Genomic DNA, 13,402 nt, shown 5'->3' with positions numbered 1-13,402 from the left:
ACTTCCATTCATGATGGCATCTCTTGATATCTTTAGCACGTTAAAAAAAAAAACCCAGTTTCAAAATGTTATACGAATGAAAGCCCACTATAAGTTCGCCTAAATCGCTGTGCTTTGGTCTTGTAGTCTTGTGGAGGTACAAATATACACAAAAGAAGTGGCATGGTGCTGGGACACACTGGGATTAAGTATTCCCTTCCTATGGCTTCGTGTCACATGAGTTTAGGGGTCCCTGAACTAGGCGGGCTCCAAAGTGTTGTGGACAATCTTCCCTGAAGACCAGTTATTAACTCAGTGTCACATGTGGAACACAATCACCTTAAAAGCGCTGAGGAAGTTTCAGCACAGGGTGGAATTAAAATGTCTGTCAGCGTCTCGAGCACTGGTTTGCCGTCTCTGCAGTGGATCCAGCGCACAGAGTGACAGGAAATCCAGGAGTTGTCAGTCCTATTGTGGCTGCTGCCGGGCCGCGGCAGGCCTGTTTGTGACAGCCGACACTCACCGGGAGGAATGTCAGCCCCCACCCCCAGATAAGTTTTGACAGCTGTAAATTGCGAGAGGGGCGTGGGGGTAGGAGGGAGGTGAGCTGCTATTTTTATCTTTCATTCAGCCAGGCCTGAACCAGAGAGAGACGGAGACCCCCCTCTCTATCTCTCACTTCTCCACAAGGCGACGAGTCCTTCTGGATCTCTCCTTTCTGCCTGGCTGGAGAAACTTCTGGAGACCCGACCGAGGCATTAAGACCTGGAGACACGGCCGGTGTGAAGGAACATATCTAAACGCAAGCGAACGAGTGCAGACTGTACAGTGAAGAAGAAGACATCGCAGTCCACGAGGCCAACATGGCTCTGCTGTGCTACAACAAAGGCTGTGGGCAGAAGTTTGACCCCGACAAGAACAAGGATGGTAAGATCCTCCTGCATGTGTCTGCTCCTTTACTTTAAACCTGCGACTCTGAGTCATCCTGTTATCAAAGACCTGGAGCTGAAGTGGAAGAAAACTGGGTGTGAGATGACACTTGTAGGTTGTCCGAAGAAACAGAATTTCCTTCATGATGATGATGACGTCTAAATTTTCAGCCACCTTTAAAAGGAGCTCTGCACTTTTATTTTGAAAGGGAGCACCCATGAATAGTTTTACTTTAATGTAATGTTTTGGGACTCGATTCAAATTCAGATTGTGTGCACTAAACATGAACAGTGTGTGAACCTGTGATCGTGACAGATTGACTGATCACGCGCTGGTTTGCGTGACATCAAGTAGAAGTTGTGTCCGTGTGAGAGAGACGGTCTAGTCTGAGACAGCGTGGCTGAGAGAGACGGCCATCTTCCTTCCTTATAAGGGACACACGGCACCTCCACACTGCAGTGACCCTGTGAGCAGCTGGGGTCTCAGTGAGTGTCTATATGCAGACTCATGTTGTCTTTATCTCCACTCTAAAAGATTCCTGCCTCTTCCACCCGGGAGCCCCCGTCTTCCACGATGCACTGAAGGTAAACTCTCCTCTTAGAGTCTGACTCGAGTGGGAGAATAAAACTCAACACTAATCACATGTTTGCTTGTTTGTGTCTCCAGGGCTGGTCCTGCTGTAGGAAAAGGACGACAGACTTCTCTGAGTTTCTCTCCATCAAGGTAATACAAGCTCAGGGTCCACGCTCCAGAAGTGTTTGTCATGGTGAAAGTACCAAAAAAACAGGGAATAAATTAGGAGAAAACATGGAGCTCTTTTGATGAATGTTTAATCAGGTGGCAGCAAAAGCAGTGGAGTGAAACCTAATGAGAGTTAGTGTCGGGCATTTCCAACATTTATTTTAAACCAACTAAAACCCCAGTGTTGTAATGAAGTATGATACTTTTTCAACCATTAAAATGAGCTTAATCATGCAGGACGGAGAGGTTAGCTCTGAATGATGAGTGAAGGCTTAATTAGCGGGAAATCTATGTTTGTTTTATGTTGAAAATTTGCTGCCCAGTTATCAGGATGTTTCATCTTCAGCCCAGGACATGCAGATGGCATTTAAAGATGAAGAGCGTACACAAAGATGTAAAAACCAATATGGGAGGTTGATTTAGCCACTGAAAAAGGTAAATACATAAAATAAATACACAAATAATTCTTCCAGACAGAGCGAAGACTGAACTTTTATTTGCTGGTAATAGTTGCATGTACACAATATATTTAATTGGTCTTTAACGTATGGAAGCTCGTGTCTGCCCCTGAAAGTTTTGCGCTCCGCAAGTTACAATTTCAGGTTATCATCTCAAAATATCGACTTATCTCAAAATTTCAAGTTAGTTTGGTTAATTACCTGAATCTTTTACATTTTTGTGACAGAAACAATCAATGAAAACAAAAACGTGAGTACAAAAATATTGTGTACCTTCTTTCAGCTGTTACCAAATACTTACACACTCTGTATCAGTATCATCAGTTCTGCACTGTAAGAGCAAAAAAGTACATTTTGCATGTTTGATGTTTTTCTGCCAAGATGAGCGAGGTTGGAGTCACTGGTGTGAGCTTAAATGACTTGTATTTAACAAAGCAACAAACCAATAAGAACCGAAAAACTGAAGCTGTCACAGGAGCACGAAAGGTATCATCAGATATGTGGGATCTGGAATCTCATCCAGAGCTTCGTTACCTGAGCATGACTGAAGTGACCCGTGTGGTTTTGAACGCAGGGCTGTACCCGCGGGCGCCACAGCGACGTGAAACCCCAGGAGCCTCTGAGGCCCGAGGTGTCGTCGGATAAGGGCGAGATTAAACACGCCGAAGGCCGAGAGATAATCTATCAGGGCCCCAAATCTGCAGAGATGCTGCAGAAGGAGAGACCCAGGTGTGTGTTTGAGATCTGCAGTCAGCTCTCATTTATATCAGCATCCACCTTTTTCTGATGCGCGTGTGATCGCTGGAGTTTGTCACGTTGTGTGTTTGTCCCTGTTTGCTTTATCTGTGCAGCGAAGTCATGGGGGGGGGAGGTCACGGGGGTCACCGTGAGGTTACGGCTGGAATAAATTATTCACTGCGTAACTCTTGTGTGTCAGTCTGCTCATGCTTGTGTATGTGTGTGTTCATTTCTCTGTTGTAACGTGTGTGTGTGTTCATTTCTCTGCGCGTGCACAGTTCAGACGAGCCCATGACCAAACTTCCCCAGAAGGTGTCGGCGTCGCTGGCTCAGGCGCTGGAGAAACTGGACATCAGCAAGAGAGGAGAGAACGAGAAGAAAGGTACACAAACGCTCACCGTTTAAAAGAATCACAACAAACGTTTACTCCAGGGGTGGGCAACTCCAGGCCTCACAGGCCGGTGTCCTGCAGGTTTTAGATGTGTCCTTCATCCAACACAATTGATTTAGGCTACATTACCTCCTCAACATGTCTTGAAGTTCTCCAGAGGCCTGGAATCTGAAGCCTAGACTGTCCCATTTCACAGCCTCGAACTTCCGGCCCTCTAATGTGTAATGTGTGTAATGTGTATGTGTTAGTGCCCATAGGGAAATTACTCCTCTGCAGAGGGAGCAGTGTGTAGGGATGGTACCTTGCTCAGGGGTACCTCAGGGTAGCCGTGCAGTGGATTTGAACCACTGACCTTCCGATCATGCGGCAACAACTCTACCTACTGAGCTAGCGCTGCGTGGGCCGGTCTTTGAAGGGCCCAGCCCACGTAGACAGAAAAGGCCGGGTCCGAGTCACACCGGCCCTTGAGGCCTGGAGTTCCGCACCCCTGGTTTACAGTGTTGTTTCTTCAGGGGTGGTACAGAGAAATGAAACTTTAACTTTTTGAACTCTGATAGAGCAGCTTTGCATGATTCACAGTTCAAAATAATCCCTGTGCTTCCTGCTTTGAGCCAACCTCCTTCACAAACAGAAGGGGTGGGCGGGGCTTCTGAAGCTATGTTAGGGATGTCCGTGCTGACTGATGTGATACAGACCCATAAGCAGTCTGAAGTCTGACCTTTTTTCTGAGCTCAGTACTTAAATGTACACCTCGTTATCGCTGGGTTGCCTTCACAGCTTCTTTAACTCTTCCTGGAACAGATTCGACAAGCTGCTGGAAACTTCTCAGAGACTTTGGTCCATATTAACTTGACAGCAGCAGATAGTTGGCGTGGTCTTCTGCTTCGAGGTTCAGCGTGTTGTGCGTTCAGAGATGCTCTTCTGCATAGTTTGCTTGTGACGAGTGTGGTTATTTGAGTCGACTGATCTTTCTGCTCAGGTGTCAACAAGACATTTTCTCCCTGTGAATTGCTTTTCCCAGGATTTTCTCTTTCACATCATTCTCTCTAAACTCTAGAGATGTTAGTGTGGGAAAAACCTCAAAGTCACTTAAATAAACTTTCTTCAAAACAATCAGCTCTGCATTGAGACTTTTCTGAAATCGGGTGCGTAAATCTCTAAACGAGGCAAAGTAAGCGAGGCGCCGCAGTCAAATCGATATCTGTGAAAGACGAGTCGACGTGTATTGGAAACAGTTTGAAATATTGATGCTACACTAGCAGGTGTTTCTCATTTAGGGAAAAGTAAACTTTTCAGATTCAATTAAAGTCAGAATGAGCCGGTAAGGCGGGTTTATCGTGGATCCAGGAGTGCACGTGTCTCACTCTTACTCCAGATCAGAGTGATACAATGAAAAAATATCAGGAATGCAGTCTCTCACCGCCCTCCACCACCTCAGCAGCAGCTGTGTAAGCTTCACGTCAAATGACGAGTGTAGTTTTTTTCTAAGTATGTGCTGCACACTTCCAGTTTTATCGCACGTTTCTGAAAAAGAGGGGAAAAAATGTCTGCACACTGAGAATAATTTGATCTCAGTACAGCACAAATCAATACATCAAAGCTGCGTGCACTCTCACTGCTCTGTTAGAATAAAACTTGGACTTGTTAGTGTCTTATCTCTGTTTTTGTTTTTTCCAACAGAGAGTCAGGCTGTTATTTGCGGGACCCGCTGCAAAAACGCAGGATGCAAAACAGTGAGTGTCTTTTTGTCATTTGTGTGATTTAATGCCTGAATCTGAGCTTATCAGTCCTTTCAGACTGTGGCACCACGGTTGGGGAATTCTCTCCCACTGTCTCTTCGCTGCACGGACTCCACTGATTCTTTTAAGAAACAGCTGAAGACATTTTTATTTAGAAAAGCATTTGATTAATTTCTTCTTATGCTGTTTTTATAGTTTTATTGTTTTACATTGTTTTATTTACTGTTGTATTGTTTTTATATTTCCATTTCCTGTGTTGTAAAGCACTTTGTGATTTTCATCTGTGAAAAGCGCTATATAAATAAATTTTACTTACTTACTACTTAAAGCTGAGACTTAACAACTTTTAAAAGACTCACACTAAAGTAGTCATCATAATACACACATGTGGCAGCTTTCTTAACCATTTATTACACGACATAGTGGAGCGGCGTTGGAGCTTTGTAATAACTTGACCCGGCCCCCGCAGATGCACCCAGGCAGTAACGCAGCCTCACTGATGCGCTTTCGTTTGAGTTCAGGCCATCAAGCCTCTGCTTCAGCCTCTGTAAAGTTTATTAAGGACGCCATCTAGTGCACAAAGCAGGCAATAACACATATCAGCTGGTACTAACTGTAGCAGCTCTTTGTTTCCTCAAATGTAGAGAAAACACACAAAAGTAAAGCCTCCAAACAGTTGACTGACTTTTCATATTTACTAGAACTCTATGAAAAATGCTGCTTCCTTATAACTACAGTATGCTACAGGTATCGGGGGCGCTGTTTGCCCAGTGATTGCTTTTTCGTTTTTAATGGACTAGTGAATGCAAGGCTTCTACCTACTTTAATGTTTTCTTTTCTTTTTGCAGCATAAAAATATAAGGATATATGGGATTGCTACTGTACTCCTGAGCACAAAACTATAAATACTCTGCTTGAAAATAATTGTGCGTCAAGACGATGATAAAAGTGCAATAAGACGGAGTCGGTCTGTAATCAGTTATCAGGTTGGCAATTACATGCAACCTGTTTGTGATAATCAGGCAATTAACTGTGATAAATGAGTGAAAATGGCTAATTTGTTGCCATCTGTATACACAGAAATTCATACTTGAATCCAGAGTGTGGACAGAACCTCACAGATCTGAAACACAAATTTGTAAATAGCTGCAGCAGGATGGAGATTTAACTGCCAGATGACATCGGTGCTTGGCAGTCTTGACCGTAAACTGGAATATAACCAGTTGGCAGCCAGCTGAATCCAGTCACCTACTGCAGAAAGACCACTCAGACTGATGGCAACATGCTGGTGATCTGTCTGCATTTATAAATTGGATGGTAGTTATTCGTAAACCTTAACCAGTCTCTCTGAGCGTGATTGCAAGTGTTTGGAGACTGGTTACCTTCCACCACTTGACTTGTGATCAAAAGTGTTTACCCAGGGGTTGAGAGTGCAACATCACTATCAGTCACCAAAGATGGAGGCAGTGAGTGGAGAAACTGAGAATTGAGTGGTGACACACACATCGCTTCTGTGTTTTCACATCATTTTGACCTTTAACCCTCTTAAATACAGTAAAACATCACAGTTCACAAACCACACCAAGCTTTCACGTTCACAGGTGATTTTTTTTTTAAGTCTTTAGTTTTACTTTCAAATTATTTTTGGATTTTAAACCCATTCAAATTCAAATTTTATTTGTCACGTACACAGTCATACACAGTACGATATGCAGTGAAATGCTTACACAACTGCTCGTGACCTAAAGAAAAAAGAAAAGGCTATGAATGAGAGGAAATAAATATGAAAATTAAAAAGGGTAAATTTAAATAGGAAGGAATAAAATAAAATATATAAATTAAAGTTGAAAATAAAATAACTGTACAACAAAATACACAAATACACAGTATAGAAATATATAAGAATGTATAAGAAATATAAATATATATACACAATAACAGCAGCTGTACAAGTATTAAATGGAAATGAAGAAATATACTGTCCAGTGTTGTGCAATCCACATTTGTAATTCAGTTTGATCACATGATCGAACCTTAATTAATATTTAATAAGTGTTAATTTAAATAAGTCCTGAACTAAAAACTACACTGGTGCCACCTTCGACATAGAAGGCAATGATATAGAAATGATCATGAACTTTAACCTGCTAGGATCAATAAAACGTATGAGCCACATCAAGGCAACGATGAAATCATCGGATAATATCTTAGAAATCTAAGGACAAGAAAAGAAGGCTTACGTACAGTTTGATTTCCTTCATGGTCACCTATAGTTGAACTATAAGAAAACAGCGCAGTCACTAAATCATCAGTATTTTTGAGATGTGGTGAGAAGACTGAGTTTATAAATTTAGGAGGACCAACAGACCAGTCTTGAATGAAATCGAGCCAACAACGTCACTGAAAAGACAGAAATCGAAGCTACTACTCGCCTACTTTGATTGTCATAAGGCAGATGAAGATTTCCTTGTGTACTCATTTTTATTTAGTCACCGTTTTGTTGTTTGTATCACTATACTGTTTTCCTCCAAAAACAAAAAAGGTTGTTGATGAAATGAACTCTGTTCCTGAAGTTCTTCCCATCAAAGGACTGAGGATAGGATTGATGTTTATTTATGAAGGCACTATGATTCACGAACGAACTGATGACCTTAACTTTAATTGCTTTATATTTAACAAACAGTGCTGACATAAAAGGGAGCTATCCTTTCACTTCACCCTTCAAGGTCTTTGCCTTTACAATTAAATATGGCTGAACGCCGCTTATTGGACAGAAAATATGACATCGCCCTGTTAAAAATGGAAGAAAAACTTAATCTTTTATGCCTAAATCTTTAATATTATCAAACGTCCCCATAACTGATCCGATGGTCTTTGCATTGTGTGCTATGTTTCTGTGTTTAGGTCTACCAAGGACCACAGACCGACATGGAGGTCTGCACCCACCATCCTGGAGCTCCCGTCTTCCACGAGGGGTAAGAACAAAAACTCTACCCTGCCACTTGTTTACTGGAGATTTTTTCTTTTTTAACAAAAACAAGTCTAATCCACTGTAACAAAACCGTAATTACATTCTTTATTTGCATAGCTCGTATCAAAAACAACAATTAGCTGACTTCTACAAAGGAGGGACGCAAACAAAACAAAACTGAAGGCCGTGCACGCAAAGCAAGAAACATAAACACGTCGAGATAAGAGAGTTAATTAAAGATTGGTAATTAAAGCAAATCTGCAACATTACAAACAGACTTTAAGAGTAAATAAACTGCAAGCGCTGCTTTTAAATCACATTAAGTGTAACGCTGGGCTTCCTACTGCTGGGGAGCTTCCTAACAAAACCTGAATTAGTCTCATTTCATGGGGATCACGTAGGGTTGTTGTTGTCTCCAGGATGACACGGCTTGTTTCTTACAAACTGTGACCATTTCTTTGTATTTTCTTTTTTTGTTGTTGTTTAGGTACAAGTACTGGAGTTGCTGCTGCATCAAGACAACAGACTTCAACGCCTTCCTGGACCAGAAGGGCTGCACCATGGGGAAACACCGCTGGGTCCCAAAGCAGGTACATGCACCACCTGGAGAATGTACTAGAGAAACTGCTGGTGGGACACCGGGGATCGGATCAAAGTTTGCAGAGAAAAAGGAAAACAGATCCCAAGGGCTGACAACAACATCAAAAAAAGCTTTAAAGTGACCTATTTTTGCGTGCACAGTTCACTTGTTCGTCCTTTTGATCACTATAAAACAAAGACTTGAGTGGGAAGATTTATCTGTGAGTGCAGACAAAAAACAAGTCAAACTTCAAGTCAAACAAATCATGTTTACCACAAATTCAAATGTCCTTGAAGAGCGCTAAAGCAATCCAACCACTCAAGCCAGGGCAGGAATAAAAAGGTTTCTTTCTTTCATTGGGATGTTTTGATTTAGATTTGATAACTATGATTATCAGCCTTCGAGTCGCTCCTCGGTCTCGCAGCAGTCTGGCTGTGCAGCTCACCGGTGTGTGTGGGTTCACGTGTGTGTTTGCAGGACAAGAAGAAGGTGGCGTGTCGCTATGACTGGCATCAGACTGGCAACAGCGTCGTTGTGACCATTTACGCCAAGAACGCAAACCCAGAGTTTTCCAGCATAGAGGCCAACCGGACGGTGGTGAGTTTAATGAAACAGACAACGCACAGCGTATGTGGTTGGATCTAGTATGACTTTGCAATGAGACAACCTCATTAATAAGCAGCTTATTCTAATAATTTGTGGTTTAATTAACTGTTAACAAATCAGGATTCAGCACAGTAACAGGTGTTAATGAGATTTAGCTCAACTTCCTGTTGAGGTCCAAAAATGAGTCATTTATGACAATCCTGTAACACTTTCTGAGATTGTAGTGATTTTTAAGAGGGTCTATGATGCACATGTAGATAATTTATCAACCACAATAAGATGGCAATGTGTATGTTGTATATTAGAGTGACTGCATTTATGTAACAGGTTTTACTAAATTACTTTTGTACATCAGCGCTTTAACGTCCGTAGGTCAAAGAGATGCGTCATAGAAAAGTTGCACTCATTAACAGACTGACTCACATTCACTGCAAACTGTCACCAATCTGTCTGCGAGTGAACGCAGCCACCCTCAGCATCACCATGACAACTTGATTGCTGCAACTTCTTGAAGTCCTTCATTGTTAGCAAAAGAAATTTGATTGGTCCTTGTATGCTGCACAGTGGCAGCCTGGTGACTGTATGAGCTCAATCGCCAGTTTCAGGTCATACTGAGCATACATGAAGTTAACTTTGCTAATAATAAATAAAAAAACAAAAATATTAGCAACACCGTAGCAACCAGAGAGCATCGAAAGTCAATGAAACTCAGCGACATGTGGCGACATAGGGTGAAATAACCATTACCGATAAACTTCTCTCAGGCGACCAAAGTGACCACGAAGGGGTTCTCGGGAGAGTAGTGTAAACGTGCATTGACCGACTGTGAGCAAAAAAGCGATGTCCAATAACTGAACTGTTAGATGTGGACAGGGTTGTACTCTACCTTTGATTACGGAAGTCGAAACCATAGAAAAGGACAGACAAGCCAAGCGTCTTCAAGCTTTTTACTAATTTTACTAAGAAGTGCTATTTTAATTTTATACCCAGTAGCCTACTAATAATCATGGTCTAACTCAAGATTTTTTTTCATTAACAGATTTGTATATTTAGCCATTTATGCAATAAGACCTACACCGTTTCTCTGTCTTCTGTCCTCTCTTTAGCTCTCGTGTCAAATCCAGTTTGAGAACAATAAGATTTTCAAGAAAGAGTTCCACCTCTGGGGGGTAAGTATCTGCTGTCTGCTGGGAATCGCCTTTCCCACTTACACTTGGAACATTTGAGCTCATGTTCAAAGATCAGTGAATGGACTGAGGTTTGAGGATGGTGAGCACACAAAGCGCCCGACTCTTGTTTGGCAGGTTTTGCTGGCTGTGGTTGGAAAAAAGTATTTAGGAGAGAAAGAGGTAGATAAAGACTTTGTGTCCGACTAACTACGCTGGATGGACCTTTCCTCAGCAGTGGAGTGCTGTGAGCACCTAAACATAATCTGAAGTTTAGAAATAAGTAAATCAGTTGCAACTAGATTTTCTTAAAAATATAACCGTGATCATAATCATTAGCTTATCCCGTGGTTAGTTAGTTATCAGTTCACACGTTTCTGATGAACACATTTAAACTAGATTGCGCTTGAATGTTGTCCATCCAAAGTTTGAATTTCTCTTACCTGCAGGTGATCAACGTAAAGCACAGCTCGGTCAATATGGTCCCATCTAAACTGGAGATAAACCTCCGCAAGGCCGACCAAGTGGCTTGGGGCAAACTGGAGGACCCGAACTACAAACCTGAGCCCGAGCCCGCAGACGACCCGTTCATCGAATCCAACGAGTCGTACCAGCCCGACTGGGACATCGATGATGACGACATCAGTGACTCGGACGAGGAGTGGGCCTATGACACGCCCAAGAATAAAAAGGCAGAGAAGGACGAAAATCAAAAGAAGAACGAGGAGGAGGAGAGGCAGAAGTTAAAGAGGAAGGAGGTGGAGGAGGAGATGAAGAGGGCATTGGAGGAGCGGATGAAGGCGGAGGAGGAGAGGAAGAAGCTAGAAGAGCAGAGGAGGCAGGAGGAAGAGGAAGGATATGAAGACATGCCAGAGCTAGAGTGAGAAACGTTAGATTTCTTTGTGGTTTAGAAATAGAAAATCAAAAGAGATTTTTATAACATAGGACATATTTACTTCTGAAATAATAATTACTCACTACAAACCCCAATGAGACGTGTTTAAATGACCACGATATGGAAAACATGATGTAAAGACAAAACTGTACCTTCAATAGAAGAAATAAAGTTTTCTATGTCAGTTTCTACTTTTACATTTGTGGGGGGTGTTGTTTCATTTTGTATGTGTACCGACTGGTAGCATTTCACCACTGTTGGCTACATTCATACAGATAAATAGCTGGATCAATGTTATAAAGACTTGATATCCATCACAAGTCCCCTGGGCTTTAAGCAGAAAGATTAATGATTTTTTTTCAAAAGCCTGTAATGAATAATTAGCTAATCCACTGGTGCTGTAAATAAAACAGTTTAGGTCAGACTTTAGTTCATGAGTCATACTTAAATTGTATTTCCACACTTTGTTTTCATTATTATAAGCCTATTGTACATCTGTGAGAGCAGCCTACACAGTATTACTCACCGACTGGCTTTACTACAGCCAAACAAAGAACATACAGCATGTGGGCTAATTGTTTAGAGCAAGCGTGGCTAGTAAACAAGGCGAGAAAATATCAGGGGTAGTTTTGTGAGTGAAAATGCCTCCTTGATGCGGGAGTTTGTTGGAGAAGTCCCAGAAGTCGGAGTTACTTCTGTCACCTAAGAGCAGGAAACTGAAACTACATTTCACGCCGGCTTGCTAAAATTGGACAGTATAAGAAAAATGTTGCCTCGTCTGATGAGTCCCCAGATTTACTACAACAAGAAAGCATCACTCCATCCCGGCTTCTATAAGGCTGCTGTGGTGTTGGTGTACTATTAGAGGATGTTATCTAAACAACACAGTCTTACCTGTGTCTTGTTGTTGACTATGCCGATTCCTTTATGACCAAAACTTCTGGAACTTGTTCCAGCACGGTAACACATCACCTTACAAAGCTACGTTCACTGTTCACTTAGATTGAGATATGGCCTCCATAGATCCAGATCCTAATAAAATGGAGCAGCTTGGGGATGTGGTGAAACGAGAGATTCACGTCCCAGATGTGCAGTGGATAAATCTGCAGAAGCTACGATTAGCTCCCTCCTTTGTGCTGCAGAAGCATGTTATTGTAAGAAAAAGGCTATTAAAAAAAATGCTACGGAAATTAAGAATCTGCTCCAAAAACTAAAAGATAATTTTAACTATTCACAGACATCAAAGTGATTTATCAAGTGTAAAAATATACATAGAAAAATCAAAGAGAAAAATCAAGCAATGAGACAGTGCCTAAAAGTTAAGTGGGTAGACAATAGTGAAAATACTATTTAAGTCTTTACCTTTAGTTGTGACCTACTTTGATTAAAGCACGCCGAGGCCTTGACTCTTTTGTCAACCTGGAATAAAAACACTCGAAGGCGCAAGAGCACCACAAATCACACAGTTACTAAATAAAACAACACACAAGATTCACACTTCAATAATTCATTTAATCTCCAGAGGGTTGCACTGACTTTGTCTTTGTTACAAACTGCACATGATAACACAATAAAACACCTCGCAACGTACAAGGTCGTGCAACATCTAGTCTGGCTTCCAGCACTGTCTCAATATATAGGCTGCTCAGAATCAGGGGTGCGTTCACAAATGTCATCTATGGAATACTGTTGCACAAACATGGCAGTGTTTGTAATCTGTGGATTCATTTAAGTTCCTTTGCTAGCATTTTTCTTTTCAGCTTCACGTAACTCCTTGGGAAGAGTTTCAGTTTGCGACATCAGAAAATTAAAAAAAAAAACAAACCCTATAAAAGAAAAAACAAAACTAGGAGATATTTAATTAAAAGAGCAATAAATAAGCAATTACTTGTCCCAAAATGGCTTCCATATATTATGTTCCCCAACATCTTTGCAGTAATTTTCAGCACAACACAAACCAAATCAAAAACTATACACAAAAATTTCAACCCCCCCCCCCCCCCAAAAAAGGCTCAACACAAGCTGAACAACTTCTTTGTGTTAGTAGTTTGTAAATAACACTGGATTACATTTTAAATAACTTTGGTTTGAAATTAGTATTACTTTTTTCTTTTTTTTCCTTCTTCTTTGGGATAGCGTACCAATTGGGCTAAGGATGTTTAGATGACATCGCTGTGATAGTAGAATGACACAATCACGAATAACATT

General features: G+C 41.5%; 1 protein-coding gene across 1 annotated transcript; it reads left to right on the top strand.

Annotated features, from left to right (window-relative positions):
- Positions 1-605: 605 nt before the first annotated feature.
- LOC146674448 (cysteine and histidine-rich domain-containing protein 1) lies at positions 606-13,193 on the top strand. Its single transcript, XM_085395998.1, has 11 exons — positions 606-906; positions 1,444-1,493; positions 1,576-1,632; positions 2,683-2,837; positions 3,125-3,228; positions 4,918-4,970; positions 7,881-7,951; positions 8,435-8,537; positions 9,005-9,124; positions 10,240-10,302; positions 10,749-13,193. The coding sequence occupies exons 1-11, from the start codon at positions 843-845 to the stop codon at positions 11,181-11,183; spliced, it is 1,275 nt and encodes a 424-aa protein (XP_085252124.1). The 5' UTR covers positions 606-842; the 3' UTR covers positions 11,184-13,193.
- The last annotated feature ends 209 nt before the right edge of the window (positions 13,194-13,402 follow it).

The sequence above is a fragment of the Rhamphochromis longiceps genome, linkage group LG3, assembly GCF_057381845.1.
Source record: "Rhamphochromis longiceps isolate RC_006_pf linkage group LG3, R_longiceps_female_GT1.1, whole genome shotgun sequence".
Lineage (NCBI taxonomy): Eukaryota > Metazoa > Chordata > Actinopteri > Cichliformes > Cichlidae > Rhamphochromis > Rhamphochromis longiceps.
This window is presented reverse-complemented; position numbering and strand designations above follow the sequence as displayed.